We start from the raw sequence: 17,717 nt of genomic DNA, 5'->3' as shown, positions 1-17,717 counted from the left end.
TAAAAACCTGTGTGAATCTGTCCATTGTGAATGAAAGCATATCATCTGGCTCTTAACTTAACAGTCCTTGTATCTATCCAGACATATACCAGCATATCTGTACATTAAAAAGCAATCTATGGCCTCAGTTACTGTGTGCAGAAATTTTGATTTGATGCCTATTAGGCAGCCTGTATATTAATTTCAATGTTCCATTTCACTATAGGCCTTCCATATGGCAGAGGAAGTGCAACTCTCTTGGGCTAGTTTTTAAATAAATTTGTCAGGTGAACACTAAATGTGCCACCAGAGATCTTTTACTTACCAACTTTGTACAACACGGAGTGCTGAAAGGACATTTTTCCACCCATCAAAAGTCCAACAGCCTCTGCCAAGTTTGAACCAAATGTGTACAAATTGTGCTTCACTCTTGCTTGCCCCAAGCGACACTGCAACAAGCAGAGCAGCTTAGCTTGTGCGTCATAAAAGCAAGAGTGCACGTGTACTGAGCGTACAAGTCATATAGCGACCAAACATGGGTTTCTTTAAGCCCGGCAAGTTTTGCAGGACCCAATTGGATTGCCGGGCTTAACAAGAATGTGCATCAGTGTGGTACTATATGTTAATGTTACTACACATTTCGTTCAATGCAGCTCAGTATTTGTTAGTGGTCCAAGCAGCAGAAGAAAATTGAGGAATAGTTAAGAAGTGGTAGATTTATACTACTAATGAGTGTTGAAGTCCAATATATGAAAAATTTCATGTGTTTATGACCAGGTGTCAAATCAAAATCAAAATCTCTTTATTTGCAAATGAGGTGTCTACCTCGGTGGCAAATGGTACACTAAAATACATTATTGTCAAGCACTAATTATTAAATTAACAAGAGAAGAAAATTTTCCTATAATACAATATTATACACTTTACGCTAACAATTTTTTCTATTAAACACACAGCTCAACCTTAATAAATTTATATTGTTTCTACTTATAATATCTCCTGTACTACTTACAAATATAGTCAACTCATATACAGTATGTGGAATTACTTCAAATGATACTGTACAACTGGTATAAGATTAAAATTTACATTGCATTTTTTTTTTTTTTTTTTAAACCCATTCTGGAACCTAAGTAGCATAACGACCTGCTGCGTCTTAACCAGAGCCAATATAAGCCAATAGGTATCTCACAATGGAATTTTTGTAAAAAGCCACTAAATATGCATCATGAGCCTCAAGTACAGTAAGTTATGACATGTTTGCAAATTTGAACAAAACTTACCACAGTCTATAAAAATTTTAAAGGACAGAAACTTGATGGCTGGCAAATGCGTGATAATGTGTACCATAGACACTATTGAGGGTGAAGTCTTTCTTAATCTAGGGCAGGCTTTGGTTGAAAGTATTTGTGATTTATTTAAATTTCTCTTTAGATGGGGCATTTCATGGTTATAAAAGTCAATGTCTAAGTTGTTTTAGGCTCTCATCACTTTGTCATTCATGGAGTAGTTGACAAATACCGTAATGTGATTACCAAATTTATCTCTGCACAGCATAGTAAACTTTCTTGTGCTCTTAGTTCTGTTGTTTCCCCTAGTGATGATGATGATGATGATGATGGTGGTACAAATTTCAAAGTTGTAGGCTGTAACTCGTATTTATTAGGATGAGAGTAAACCATTTGTATGTTTCTGTTTCAGTGCATGCTTCCGTCATGGTTCCTGGCAACCCACTTTCACATGTTTGTCATCTGTCTGCTGTTAATATCTCTCTTGTGGTACTTACCTTCTTTGGGTTGGGCACTATTTCTGTTCAGTATTGTGTTCTCAGTCATTATACCATTCTTCAGCATTTGGTGGTATAAGCTGGATCCCATTGTCAAATTATTTCCAGGGTAAGTAAACATGTACTGTAACTATTTTGCATTTTAATTTGTAAATTCAGTCCTGGAGCCAAGACTCAGTTTCTCCCAGTTAAAAAAAAAACAACAAAAAACAAAGAGCTATTTGTTCAGGGCGTCGACCTAGAAAGATCTTTTGCCACTACTTGCACCATATGTCAGGTACCTGCGTGTATGTGGAAATTGCAGAAGTGTAAAGTGTTGTTCACTTACTTGTGTCAAGTTCCTCTCTTACATCTCTCATATCAAATCGTTCTTGGTGAAATCACATTTCTTTCTGTAAACAAAAGTGGTCAGTTACAGCTAATAGTTACAGTTAACAGGAGTTAGGACATCAAGGAGTGTTTACAATTGGGAGACATCAACAATATTACCATCAGATGCTAAGACATTTACAAAGAAAGAATTTTTTGTCAAATTACGATTAAAAATAGACAAGTTGAAAAAAAAGCTTCTGATAATAAATCATTTGGGCTCACCAACTGTCTGTGTGTCAATTTTGACATTTCATTTTGCTCTACCAGAAGATAGAGAAATGGATCTCTCTTGGCTGATCTATGCCTTAGTTTGAATTAATATTGCTGGGTAAACACCTAAAGTGTCAGGTGGTGGTGGTTATTGTTTTAAGAGGAAGTACAACTAGGCAACCATCCTCTATATAACACTAATCAGAGAGAAAATTGAAAGGGATCCGACACTTCAAAAAACAGAGATATCGGCCAAAGAAAGACAAGGGCCATGAAGGCCATGAAAATGAAAGACTTCCTAGGCCTCCGTACTTAATACCATTGGGGTCGGAAAAGAGCAAGAGTTGATGAAGAGAGGTTCGGTATGATAAATGAAAGTGAGGAACCTGGCACAAGTAAGTGGAAACAATGCCAGGGCTTAGCTAAGAGCCCCGTGTTTGCCAACCCACGCTCCTAAGTTAAGAGCCCGTGGTCCCTTTAAGTCACCTCTTATGACAGGCAGGGGATGCCATGGGTGTTATTCTATCATTCCCACTCACAGGGGGACCAAAAGTGTCACCAGAGACCTTTTACATACCAACATTGTATGACATGGAATGCTGAATAGTTTTTTCTAAAACCTGACTATCTCTGCTGGGTTTGAACCTGCTATGCTGGGGTATGGAGGCCAAAAATTATCATCAGCTCGGGAAAACTGTATGTCTTTACAGAATTGGGGAAAGATTCCTGAGGAGAGTGTCTTGTAAAGTTCTGCATAGAACACCAATTCACAGTCGCCACATATGATGATTATACACACAGTGCTCTCGAGGGAAATGATTCGGAAATAGCACAAGTATATTTCTTAGAACAAACTGCTGATGTGTTCATTGGCTGCTAATTACAGACTTTAGATTATGTTTCAAAATATTCTTCTGTTCAGGGGGTGAATCTATTAAACCATCATCCCTCAAAGATTTCATAAACACAGTTGGTGGGAAGCCAACAAATGAGTAGCTCCATCCAGATGACAATGGTAAAACTACCTGGACAAAATTAAAAAGGAATATTCAAGATATAATTGATGGATAAGAAACAAAATTAAAAGTGGAAAAGTAGTGGATGTTATAAAGTACATCCCATTTAACTAAAAAAAAAGGGGGGGGGGGGGGAACAAATACAAGCAGAAGAAGCAATCAATCAAGATAATTCTTCTGTATATCAAGACAAATTAAATTACTCTGTTGTTTTGATAGAAGTAAATATACACTCACTGACAAAAAAATAACAGTACTATTTCAGACAAAATTTAATGTTAGTCCATTTGAAACCTTGTAAAAATCAAATATTATGACATTACAACAATATGGCAATGTATTTTAAATTAAATAGCTTATTTGAAAAGTTTCAGCTCAATAATTGAGAAATACTATAGATCAGGACAACACAACAGTCCACCAGCATGAATTTGGAGATATCAAAACCTGGAGTCTGCACCATTTTGTATGCAATCAGTTTGTCCACATGTTTGCAACACATTTCCAGCACTTCAACAACAGGAATTACCACCTCTAGCCGCAATTACAGCTGTGATTCGATCAGGCATGCTCAGAATGCAATCTCGAATGTTCTCTAGTGGTATGAGCTCCCATTCTGTCTGGAACGCAGATCAAAGTTGAGCTAGTGTGTCAGGGGCATGACTCCTAGCACGTCTCCCAAGCATATACTAGACATGCTCTATCAGGTTTGGGTCAGGACTACAAGCAGTTCACACCATATGCTCAATTCTGACTTCATTCAGGTACTCACATACACAAACGGCAACGTGTGGGTGAGCATTGTCATGCATCAGGATAAAATTCTCACCAATGACAGGTGCAAAAGGCACCATGTGATTCATTAAAATCTCCTTGACCGAGCTCGATAGCTGCAGTCGCTTAATTGCGGCCAGTATCCAGTATTCGGGAGATAGTAGGTTCGAACCCCACTATCGGCAGCCCTGAAAATGGTTTTCCGTGGTTTCCCATTTTCACACCAGGCAAATGCTGGGGCTGTACCTTAATTAAGGCCACGATCGATTCTTTCCCACTCCTAGCCCTATCCTGTCCCATCGTCGCCATAAGACCTATCTGAGTCGGTGCGACGTAAAGCAACTAGCAAAAAAAAAAAAAAAAAAAAAAAAAAAAAAAAAAAAAAAAAAAAAAAAAATCTCCTTGATGTTACATGTAATATAATATCATAAATCTCCTTGATGTATTGGTGGGCTGTCAGACTTCCATTCTCGACGAACACAAAATCAGTGTATGCATCAGTGGTGATCCCAGCCCACACCATCACGGAGCCTCCGTTGAACAGTGTCCTTGCAGAGAAAGTTCAGGATGAATAACGTTCTGTGGACCTTCTCCATACTCTCTCCATTCCATTTGCTGCCCTCAAACAGAATCTGGATTTATCCGTAAACAGCATTTAGCTCCACTGCTCCATAGTCCAGTTTCGATGGGTATTGGCGAATTGCATCTGAGAGGCACGGTGCTCACGTGTAAGCAGAAGTCCTGTGATGGCCCTTTTGGACTTCACTTCATACAACTTCTTTCTTACTGCGCTTTTGCTGTTCGTGTCTCATACTTGCTGCAAATGATTTCTGGCCTCCACAGCTGTTGTGTGTTGATCATGAAGAACTTGCATTACAAGAAAGCGATCATCGTGCTCAGTAGTGCTTCTCCTATGACCAGAACCAGGCCTCCTGGTGTAGATGTTGCTCTGTACCTTTTAACAGCTCTGTACATGTTAGAACAGGACATGCCTATAACGTCTGTTACATAGCATGTACTGCGCCTATCCTCCACTAATGCCACAGTCCCTACTGTGTTTTCAGGTCAAAGCGCCATTATGAACTGACTTAGAAGGAAGGCTAAGTGTTGTAATATCCAGAAAAATATGTGGCACGAGAATTCACAGCAATAAACCTTAATGCTTTGTGGTTATTCTTGTCCAAAGGTGGGAAATGGCAATATTGGTATTGTGATTGTCATGATCAATAATGATTATCAATTATTGCACTGAAAATTCTCAAGTGGGCTAATTTACTTATGATACATTGAAATATTATTGAAATGTCATAACATTAAATTTATACAGGGTTTCAAATAGACTAACATTAAATATTGTCTGAAATATGTAGTGTTTCATGTTTTTTGCCAGTGAGTGTATATCAGTCATTTGCCAAGAAATCTGGAAATGCAGAAATTGCAATGCATCTGAAGTTCTGTAAGAAAAAGTCAAGCTGCTTGTTAAGAAGTTTAAACCAAGGAATTCGTTAATTGAAGATGAACACAGCGTGCTAACATATGACTCAGACCAGACTTTAGAAAGATGCTAATATATCTTAGAAAGATTGAAGTCTTTCTGTTATAATTTATACAGCATTCCTCCCAGCAATGCTAACTGGAGTATCATTAACAGAGAACAAGACATTTTGACATCAGAAGTAGACAGTACCTAAATATACAGGGTCTCCCATATAAACTAAGCCTGAACGTATGGTGTTTGTACTCTGTGCTATGGCAGCTGCCTCAGCCAAACTTACGTCGCATGTGGCCACCCTGCTTTAAGCGTGTATACAACCTTATATGGAAACTTGCCTTATGAAAGATGCTGAAAGTGTCGTCCTTCCTGGGTAATACAGGCATTGTATCTGGTAACCATATTCTGGCTGATGCAAGTGAGTTCTGCCACTGTAATGTTTCTTATTTCATTGGTAATATTTTCCTTCAGTTCCTCCAAGGTGTGAGGATTTGTTCGATACATTTTTTCTTTTAATTAACCCCACAAGTAAAAATAACATACTGTTAAATCTGAGGAACAAGCGGGAAATAGACCAGCACTGATCACTCTGTCTGCAAACACTTCCGTGGTTGTAAGAAGGGAATCTTCTGCTGTATGAGCAGGGGTTGAATCTTGTTGAAACCACCCATGCAATTTTTCTTCTCCCATCAACTGGTGGAAGAACAGAGTCAAAATGTCATCTTAGTACCTCTCTGCATTTACTGTCATCTTGAAAAAATTAGGCCTAATTATTTGTCTTGCACCAACAGCACACCAAACACCAATCTTCTATCATAATGAGGCACTTCATAAACACCATTAGGTTTTTTTGCACACCAATAGCAAGAGTTATGACTAGGGCCCGGATTTTTAGGTTTTAAACTATTTTATTCCTTGCTAGTTAACTGCAGTATTTTAACTTACTTATCCATTTTATTACCAATGGAGTAAATTACTCGAATCTTATAAAACCTAAAAATAACTAAATAAGACGTTAAAACCTAAAAAAAAATAAAATGGGCTATTCAAGACAGTATTGCGTTATTTTGGAATAGAAGTATCAAATATTAATGAAATTGAATGATTTTTTAAAAATAAACATTGTTCAAGACTTTTTGAAATGACTTCATGGTTTGGAACTGGAAGTGGTTTGTAAGTATAACTAGTGCGAGCGAAACAACGTGATACGGTACTATTCCACTAGGGTACAGCACAAATCAAGAGACAACCCCCTGACCTGTATCTATCAGGTACAAGCCCGCCTAACTTGCCAGCTTCAGTGCATCTCTCATTGTGTACGGACGACTACTGCCAGCTACGGCGCTGTTCACTGTTTAGCTCTGTACACATTATTATGTGACAGACTAAAATTAATTTTCCCTATAAATCAATTTATTATTGAAGGCAGTTTAAGAAGCTTACGCATCTCAGAAGTCGCGATGCCTAAAGGCAAGTCATCTCGAAGTTGGTTGATTCGCCAGTGGATTGGTAATGATCCGGACTTTACTACAGATGGCAAAATTATATTTTGTCAAGTCTGCCAAAAGCAGGTAAGGAATTATTTAGCATACCTCCAATAAAAAAAGTCCCCATTACTATAATGAAAAGTAAGTTTTTTTTTCTATTTGTTTTACGTCGCACCGACACAGATATGTCTTACTGCGACGATGGGATAGGAAAGGCCTAGGAACTGGAAGGAAGCGGCCGTGGCCTTAATTAAGGTAAGCCCCGGCATTTGCCTGGTGTGAAAATGGGAAACCACGGAAAACCATCTTCAGGGCTGCCGACAGTGGGGTTCGAACCCACTATCCCTCCATTACTGGATACTGGCTGCACTTAAGTGTCTGCAGCTATAGAGCTCGGTAATATCCGTTTATGTGAAGCGCTGGTTTCGGCAAAAGTGCCGTGGAATACGCTCACCATAGCTTGCACCGTCCGAGATGATCTTCACATTCTTTGGCCAAGAGAAAAACAGGATGGCAAGTTTTTACTTCTTTTGAGTGATAGTGCGGCATATATGATCAAAGCTGGTGAAGTATTGAAGAGTTTCTGCCCTAACATGCTGCGTGTAACTTGCATAGGCCATGGCTTACACAGATTGGCTGAAGAGGTTAGAAATAATTGTCCATGAGTAAACAGTAGTGTTTATTCTGTGAGAAAGGTGTTTCTTAAAGCTCCTAGCTGCATTCTCACATTCAAGGAAATGTTGCCTCAAACTCCTCTTCCTCCCAAACCCATAATCACTCATTGGGAGACAGGGCTCAATGCAGCCCTATACTATGCCAATCACTTTGAAGACATTAAAAATGTTATAAATTCTTTTGATGTCGATGATGCACTCTGCATAGTGTAGGCTAAAACAGCTCTCACGAACAAAGAACGCTGTTTCACTTGCCTTCATTAGGGCACACTTTGCTGATCTTCCTGCAGCTATTGAGCGTGTTGAGTCGGCATCGTTGCCATTAAAAGATTCAATAGAAGTTGTGAACTCCATTTCGAAGAAGGAAATACCAGGACCGGTGGGTGAAGCCTATTCACTCAAGCTCACCAAAATTCTACAGCGGAATCCTCGATTTTCAGCAGTGAACAGTGTGTCTGCAATACTTCAGGGAGAAGAAATTGCTGGCGAGGTACCATGGGGACCGATAGCTATTGCTTCAATGAAGCTTGCTCCAAGGACTTCTTGTTGTGTGGAGCGTACATTTTCCTGCTATAAGAATATTTTGAGAGATAACAGAAAAAGTTTTACTCTGAAAAATCTGGAAATGTATTTGTACAATGTAACAGCAAATGAAAACTGTGTTCTGTGCTTCTGAAAATGTTTCTTGATGCATTGGAAGTGACAAAAATTTAACCTACATTGAACCATTTATTGTATTTGCGCATAAATATTTTATGTTATTTTTAATTTCAGTTGGTATGATGTGTTTGAAATGCTTTCATTAAGCCATTCTGTCCCATATTTTGAAATGAGTGGTATAGTTTTGTACTAGAGAGGCGTGAAGGTTACAATAAAGTACAAAAAATTTGAATGAATAGTATAACTTCAGTAATGATGGAAATGATCATTAAAAACTATTTCAGGAAGATAAAAACCAAAAAAAACTATTTTGAGCTATTAAAAAAACTAAAACATGGTTTTTAAGAACCTAAAAATCCGGGCCCTAGTTATGACTGTTCACATGACCATTAAGATGAAACCAGGTCCCATCCAAAAAGAACACAAGGTGTGGGGCGAATAAACGATCATTCATTGATGCAAGATACCACTCACAAAATATCTTACTCTTTTGGCTGGATCAGCAGGATTTAAACAATGGGCCTGTATAAACTTGTATGGTTTGATGTGTAACAGCTTTTTAGCTCTGTGTGCAGAAGAAACTGGAACCCTCTACTTGTTGTGCTAATTTTGTGGGTGATTTATTTGGCAAACATTCAAGATTCGCACTAATGTCATCTAGCTTTTCCTTTGTTAAAACTGTTGGGTGCACACATTTTTGTTGTTGTTGTTGTTGTTGAGCACTGAGTCAGTAGTTTAACATTTATTTACAATCTATGCTTGTGAAGGTGGCACTTCACCAGGAAATTGTTGAACAAATGCATCACATACCCATCGAGCCGACTCGTACTTAAAATAACTTTTACACACAAAAATACGGTGTTGCAATGATAACTGTCTTACCATGTTAACAGCTGAGATTCAGACTGGCGACTAATGCTTGCGAGGTCAAACACGTGCACGCTCCTTGCAAGGTTAAGAACTATGCGCGTGCCTCCAATACATTAGGAGGGTAAAAATACTGCTTGGGTGGTCTTAGTTTGTATGGGAGACCTTGTACTTCGAACCTACAAAACACCTAGGAAGGAGGCATATTCAACAACCTATGATAAGATCTGGGAAGCTGCAATGTACAATGGTTATGGGATATAGATAATAACATTTGGAAGACTGGAGAAATGCTCAAAGACTGGGTGATGTCAATTCCATCACAAAATGTGACAATTACTGCACTATCTCTTTGAAGTGTTAATACACATTTGTGAGGTATTACAATAATTCAGATTTATATGAATGTCACACAATCTCCTTACTGCTTACTTCTCTTCTTAATCTGAAAATCCTAAAGAACAAGCAAGATTCATAAAATAAAGTGGAGTACTGCAATAATTCAGATTTTGATTAATGTCATACATTCTCTTTATTGCTTAATTGACTGATGTCCTTAGGTTTCTTGCAGAACTTTTCATTTTTTTTACACTGTGTATAATGTATAAATGAAATGTACATTTTTGTTACGTTAACTTAGGTTTTAGAGGAAACTAACAGAGTTAAATGAAGGTCTGTGTTCTTATTTCCTTTTTAGTTATGGCCCAGGTCTACTGAATAATAAGGAATTTTATATGATGTATGTCAAAATACATAACAGAGCAGCACCTGCCTTGATTGGAACTATGACAGGAATTCTACTTTTTAAAACTCGTAAATCAACATTCCACCTAACAAAGGTACCGTAATTAAAAGTTTTGTTAACATTATTTAATCATTTATTTTATTACTTACTATCATACCAGGCCAGCCATTTACTGTAGGTGATCCACCTAAATAGAGAAAAATCAATCTGATTCACAATTCCTATCAACATCTCCATAGTATGAATGGAATAGCTTGAATAATGAATATTATGATAGACCGGTATGTTAAGTATCAACAGTTATCAGAATATGTATGATCCAGAGGAATGCAGATATAGAGTACAAAGTTATCTAACTCCCCTGTTCTCTTCTGGCAGTATTCAAAGAGAGGTTATTCAACTCGGTGAAGAATTCCCCTAGATCATGTGTTGCACCCACGGCCTGCTTTCAGACATACAATACATTCATGTATTGGGATGGGTAAACTTCCTTCCTTTCTTTCTTCCTTTCTTTCTTTCTTTCTTTCTTTCTTTCTTTCTTTCTTTCTTTCTTTCTTAATCCATTTAGCCTCCAGGGTTGGATTTTTCTTCAGACACAGTGAGGGATCGCACCTCTACAGCATCAAGGGCAGTGTCCTGGAGCATGAGACTCGGGTCGAGGGATACAACTGGGGAGAAGGAACAGCACCCTGTCCAGGTATGCTGAACAGGGGCTTTGTGGGGGAATGGGAAAATTGGAAGGGATAGTCAAGGAAGAGGGAAGGAAGCAGCCGTGGCTTTAAGTTAGGTACCATCCCAGCATTTGCCTGGAGAAGAAGTGCGAAACCATGGAAAACCACTTTGAGGATGGCTAAAGTGGGAATCGAACCCCCTCTACTCGGTTGACCTCCTGAGGCTGAGTGGACCCCATTCCAACCATCGTACCACTTTTCAAATTTCGTGGCAGAGCCGGGAATCGAACCCGGGCCTCTGGGGGTTGCAGCTAATCACACTAATCACTACATCGCAGAGACAGCGGTAAAATTTCTACTGTGATAAAAATGCATGAGGTTTGGAAGATCAGAGTTTACTATTCCTTCTCTCTTTAAAACAAAGGATTCTTTGGCATATCAGTGAATTTCAAATTTATTCCTGAAGGTCAAACTGTCTCTAAGGAGATATATTTTGCTATTCTTCAGCAACTTCCTGATGCAATATGTTAAAAGAGACCTCATTTGTGGCAAGGAAAGAATTAAATTCTCTACTACACCAATGCCTCTGTACACCAGTTGCTCCCAATGAGTGAATTTCTTGCAGAGCATAACATAACTCTCCTTCCTCATGCATTCTGGGAGACCAGGGTGAGGTTATCGGTATAAATAAAGCATCTTGTGTTTTGGGGAAGAGGCTGGTCATTAATATAGATGTTACAAAGTATTGGGGCAAGTACTCTTTCTTGTGGTGGCCAATTTCCACTGTTTGGCTACCAACTGCCCCGTTTGAGGCTAAAATTCAAGAAATGTTTTATCCTTACATCAAAGTCCTTGGAAGAACCTATTGGTAAAGCAACACTTCCCCTGTAGAAATCCAACTTTCCAGACTGGATGGATCCATGTGAACAACTTCTGGCTGGCCACAACAAGTACTGGAGGATGTGTAAGTCACTTAACCATTTAAGAACTGGTGTCTCAAACAGTGGAGTTTCAAGATGGAAGATATCAAGTGAATTTGTGGTGAAGAACAGATTGTCGAACATATGTGAGTGCCTTTTTTTGCCCATTTTCATGTTCCAAAAAAGACTTATTGTTTGCCGTAGGGGCGGCAATGTTTTGTAGAAAACTGTGAAAATTTGATTATGATGCTTTTCTTTGATATATTTATATGTTCAAAACGGGATTATTATTATTAATAGAAATACGGGAATGTGCCTTGTGGTTGTGGAATATTGGAAGTAGAAGGTGCATTGATGTTAATGTGTGTGTCTGATATGTTTGATTTTGGAAACAAGTACAAAGCTAGTGCGTTGCTATGCTTACCTAATTGGTCAAACAGTTGTATAATACAGTAATGAAAGAGCCTCATTAAGATTCAGTTTTATGGCATATAATATTTATATTTTGGCATCATCAAGCATAAAATAAAATACAAAATGACCGAAATTTTCATGTATCTCCATTGTCACCTTTTTTTATGGTACTTCTTTATAAACATGATCTTACACTAAACCATCATAGGGAGATGAAGAGAAAGTGCAAACTCTTGAATATCTCAGATTCTCAGATTTTGGAACCCATAGAGAAATGAGTGAGAGATGAGATGGGAGGACGGAATAATAAATAAACTACAGTAGAGTGACATAATGAACTTCCCTGATTTTAATTTTCTAACATCTGTGTATTGATTTCCCTACAGATTCAATCACATACCATCTTCCTTGGTGCTTGGATATTGATGCTCTTCATAACGGCATCTTGTTACACATTTTACCGACGAGATGGGCCTAACAAAGCCATAGAAGCTGGACTTTATGGTTCACTACATCACTTGTGTATTGCCATCTGTTTTAGTATCATCTTCGTAACAACCTTTGGAGACCTAGGTAAGCATGATTATGCATCAGTGTATATTGAATACACAGTAGAAACCATCATACCAGTACCATATGTATTGGAACTGACACAGTAGATAGATAAATGTCTTTGTTGGCATACTTAAGACCATTAGGCCTCCTCTTACACTAAACCACCATAGGGAAATGAAGAGAAAGTGCAAACTCTTGATTTATATCTATAAGGAGGCATGGTGGTTTCGTAGTACCCTATAGAGTTGCCACTGTGGCATGATAATTGCCTGAGGCACTCAATGTGTCAGGATTGTGTTCATTGCATCATGCACAGTTACTTGGATTGATATTTGTGGAAAGAATTTATCATTTTATTCCTTATATTATATTATATTTTAAACTCCAGAAGACTTCAGTGGGCTGGACTCTTTCCAAGGGCAACAACATGGCCCTTCAGGCTCATAAGGAATCGTCATTCAGGACGAACCTCTTAGTAGATAGTGGAGCATCTGGCAAAGTGAGATCACCAAGCTAATGAAATATTCTTTTAAAGTAGTGGTAAGTACTTGTCCAAGACAGAAATCAATGGAGGTAAATAGATTAGCATGGAATCTTCATATTCCATAGAAGTCTGCAGAGTGAGATGAGTATTTTTTGAAGGGTATGATGGATTGTGGATTAAAAGAGAGTAAAAATGCTGGTCTACACTGTGGTGAGATGTTGGTCCAAATATGAGCTAAAATTATCATAATAAATAAAAGCCATTTTTCACAGTACAGATGGTTTAGTACAATTTATTGAATACTATACAATCTATATCAGTGCCCGCCTGGTGGCCATGACCATTAAGGTGGTCTGACACCATGGTTAGCTGGTTTGAGTCCTATTGGTCAAGAAATTATTCATCATCTGAATGTTAGCTGGCACTGCATGGGCGCCCTCAAGGGGGAGGCAAGGGGGGGCACTTGCCCCCCCCCTGGAATTCTAAAGATGCTGTTGTTCAATTGTTTAAAATGATACCAGATTATTTCATAAACTGAAATTACTGACAGTCATCTAGCATATGTTATAACTGGAAGTTTCTGTAAACAATTTAATGTTGCTGACGTTATATCGATTTTTATATTCAAGAAAACTGTTAATGTGCCCCCCCCCCCTGGAAAAGATCCTGCGGGCGCCCATGCCTGGCAGGGTAGGAAAATTGGTGGTATACAATTTCTGATCACTAGATTGCATGCCAAAAGTCTGCATTCAGTTCCAAACCTCCCCATACTGAAGGCATATGATGCTGTTGATGGCGACATTAAGCCATGAGTTAGCACTATTCGACAGGAGTAGGCTACGAACTGCACCAGGTTTCATCCTCTTCCATCCTGTTATCATATATCACGTCATTCATTTCACTTCATTAACTCCTCTGATGGGGATGACGTCAGGAACATCTGAGCTGTGAAGTTTCATCTCACTTATTACTGGGCCCCATAGAGAAATGGACAAGGGTTGGACACGCACAAAGTCTAAATCAGCACATTTTAATAAAATATACTATATAGACTTTATAGAGTCTCACAAAGGTTAATCTTTATGCTATTGATGATTAAAAAAAAAAAAAAAAAAAAAAAATTCTGTAAGTAAACTAAGGCAGTGTTGATCTGTAATTTGTGTTGATCACATCCTCGAGGATCTTTCAGTAGAAGTAGACTGAATGTTGTCAATTTGATGAAAGTTACAATTCAATGGATAAAAGGAAACTGAAAGTCAAGAGGTGTCCCACATATATTTGTAAAATTGTTTTCTGCTTAAGGAACCCTTAAAATAATCTGAAAACTAGAAAATGGAATTCTCCAAAGAATGGACAATGACAACATAACTGGCAATGGATTACAAATAAATTAATCCAACATTAACTTGCCCTCTGTGTCCTTAGTTACTGGTAGTCAATCAGTCTGTCAGTTTGTTTGTGTGTTTGTTTGTCTGCTCAGTCAAATACATTCTTATACCCCACTTATGAAACAAAGTGTTCTTCTTCTTCTCATTCTTCTTAACAAAGTTCTGGAGGTGCAAGATCCATTTTCTCGATCCACTCTGGCTTATTTTGGTCTTCTTTTTTTGCTATTGGGTTTACTGGGCATTGACTCAGACAGATCTTACAGTGATGATGGAATTGGACAGGGCTAGGACTGGGAAGGAAGCACCCTTGGTCTTGATTAAGGTATAGGCCCAGCATTAGCCTGGTGTGAAAACGAGAAATAATGGAAAACCATCTTCAGGGCTACCAACAGTGGGTTCTGAACCCACCACCTCCTGAATGCAAGCTCACATCTATGTAACCTGAATAGCGCAGACAGTTCACTTGGCCATTTTGATTTTGGTAGGGTTTTGAAGGATAGATGCCCCTCCTGAAACACAGGGTTTCTCAGGTGTAAGCAATAATTTTCATTTTTTTTTGTATTGATGGATTTAACTCACTTTTTACAATCTTGATTTGTAACTTTGTTCAATTTCATCTAATCAATACATATATTTTTTTATGAATAGGACTAGTTTCGACCGTATTACTCGGTCATCTTCAGCTATTCATTTACACAAGTGAAACTAAAATAAGGACACAATTATTAAACAAACTAGTCTTCTAAAATAATGAATGGACTAATTTAAAAACTTGATAGGAATGTTTCGATGATGTCCAAATTATAGGCAAACAACCTGAACATTGGCCAATGTACACAAAGGGAACATTCCTATTACTGATAAATTTATAAATCAGTCCATTCTCATTATTTCAGGAGACTATTGTCAAGTGAAAATTAAAGAATTTTAATATGGACTAAAGTGTTTCACAAAGTATATTTATACTTTTAGGTCAGGGTTTACAAACCCCATTTTATTTAATAGTTCATTCATGAAAAGTATGAAGAGTATAAGTCAAAAAAGTTGATTTTTCAGGAGAGCCATTTGAAACTTTAATTCATAATCAGAAGCCACTTCTCAGAGCCCACAAGTTTGAAATGATCTCCAGTTGCAATCTAGTAGGAAAATCCTGGGATTCAGCTGTTCTTAATCGCCCAGAATAATTACGAGGACGGTTTGAAAAGTTCTCGGAATCGTTGCTAGATGTCAGTGCTAGAGCAACGAGGTTCCCGCGCAATAATCACACATCCTTTGTGAGTGAACACGTGGCACATCAGTGCTCTAGCTGCAGGAGTGTGGTAGTGACGACTCTTTGTTGTTGTTGTTCCCGCGTAGTGATTTGTGACAGTGGAAAAAACTGAGATTCGAGCAGTGATTAAATACTTTGTAAAGAAAGGTATGAAAGCAAAGGAAATTCATGCCGACTTTCAGAACACACTGGGAGACTCTGCTCTTCATTTTCAACTGTTGCCAAGTGGACCAGCAAGTTTAAATTTGGTCGGGAGAGCTTGGATGATGATCCGCGTAGTGGACAGCCAAAAAGTGTTACGTCCCCAGAATTTATCGCAAAAGTGTATAAAATGGTCATGGAGGATCGTCGACTGAAAGTGCGGGAGATTGCTGAAGCTGTAGGGATGTCTTCTAAATGGGTATATTATATTTTAACTGAAGAATGAACAATAAACGCACCAGATTGGAAATGTCCGAACAAAGTCTGGCCCGTTTTCAGTGCAACCAACAAGATTTTTTGCGCCGGTTTGTGACTGCAGATAAAACTTAGGTCCACTACTATACCCCAGAGTCAAAACAGCAGTCAAAGCAGTGGAAACATGCTGATTCACCACCACCAAAGAAAGAAAAGGCAGTGCGTTCGGCTGGAAAGGTCATGGCCTCAGTTTTCTGGAATGCAAAAGGCATTCTGCTGATAGATTATCTTCTACTGGCCAAACAATTATGGGGCAATACTATGCAAACCTCCTAGACCAACTACAGGAAAAGATACGCAAAACAAGGCCTGGTTTGGCAAGGAAAAAGGTCATCTTTCATCAGGACAATGCTCCGCCGCACACAAGTGTTTATTGCCATGGCAAAACTTCATGAACTGGGGTACAAATTGTTGCCACATCCACCTTATTCACCTGATTTGGCACCATCAGACTTTCATCTATTCCCCAAGCTGAAAATTTTCCTCGGTGGACAAAGATTTTCTACAAGGGAAGAACTGACAGCCGAATTGGAGAGGTATTTTGCAGGCCTGGAGGAATCTCATTTTCGAGATGGGATCAAGGCATTGGAACATCGCTGGACCAAATGCATTAGTCTACAGGAAGACTATGTTGAAAAATAAAAGCAGTTCCACCGAGGTAAGATACTTAATTCTAGTACATTCCGAGAACTTTTCAAAGCACCTACGTATGTGAGGAATAACATCTGCTACTGTCAATTGATAGCTTCAGGTCTCAATAACGATATCTTTTCCATCACAATCAAAATCAGTGACATAACAATAATTACAATAATCAGTCTTCACAAACCTCCTGGTATCAGCTGGCCAAGTCCGTCATTTCCAACTCAACAGCAGCCAACCATTACTGTTGGAACTTTAATAGCCATCATACCTTTTTGGGATATAAGAAGAATGACCACCTTTCTGGTAAGTTGTGTAAATACTGAAGAGAATAGAACTCGTACCATGGACAAGTAGCTAGCAGCTCTCTGTGTAGCAAATGTAGGCCTATAGTTCTCCAGGTGGGAATGTATGAACACATCATCCAGTTATACCCTAAATCAAGATGGAATTTATGAAAGCAGAAGGCAGATTGGGTTAAATTCTCTAAGCAAACTGACACAGATGTGTGATGGATCAAGCTAATATTCAACAACATTCCAACAATGTTGGAATAATTACTGTTAAAAGTGCCACCAAACATTGCATACACAGTAGCATTGGAACATTTGATTCTTGTTACTGAATAGATTTGTTTGATTTCATTCATGCTACTGAACTGATACAGTAATCCGATTCACGGCACATTACAGTCACCGTTCCTCAAATGCTCGCTTCTGCCATCTGGTCATGAACTGCTTTCCTATGCATCATCCAGCATTCAGATTCAGGTTCCTCCTGCAACCACCTCTTTACATCAAGTTTTGATGCTACAAAGCCTTTCCCCCATAGTTACAACTCCATTAAATAAGTATA

At 38.5% G+C, this 17,717-nt stretch overlaps 1 protein-coding gene across 1 annotated transcript in view; it reads left to right on the top strand.

Moving 5' to 3' along the window:
* LOC136857274 (nose resistant to fluoxetine protein 6) overlaps window positions 1-17,717 on the top strand; it is a 75,236-nt gene that overhangs the window by 50,997 nt on the left and 6,522 nt on the right. Inside the window, exons 9-11 of the mRNA XM_068225016.1 lie at window positions 1,681-1,874; window positions 10,015-10,156; window positions 12,454-12,640. Coding sequence (XP_068081117.1) covers window positions 1,681-1,874; window positions 10,015-10,156; window positions 12,454-12,640 — 523 coding nt within the window. The remainder of the gene's footprint in view (window positions 1-1,680; window positions 1,875-10,014; window positions 10,157-12,453; window positions 12,641-17,717) is intronic.

This window comes from Anabrus simplex, chromosome 1 (assembly GCF_040414725.1).
Source record: "Anabrus simplex isolate iqAnaSimp1 chromosome 1, ASM4041472v1, whole genome shotgun sequence".
Classification (NCBI taxonomy): Eukaryota; Metazoa; Arthropoda; class Insecta; order Orthoptera; family Tettigoniidae; genus Anabrus; species Anabrus simplex.
The sequence above is the reverse complement of the archived record's forward strand: the minus strand, read 5'-3'. Positions and strand labels throughout refer to the sequence as shown.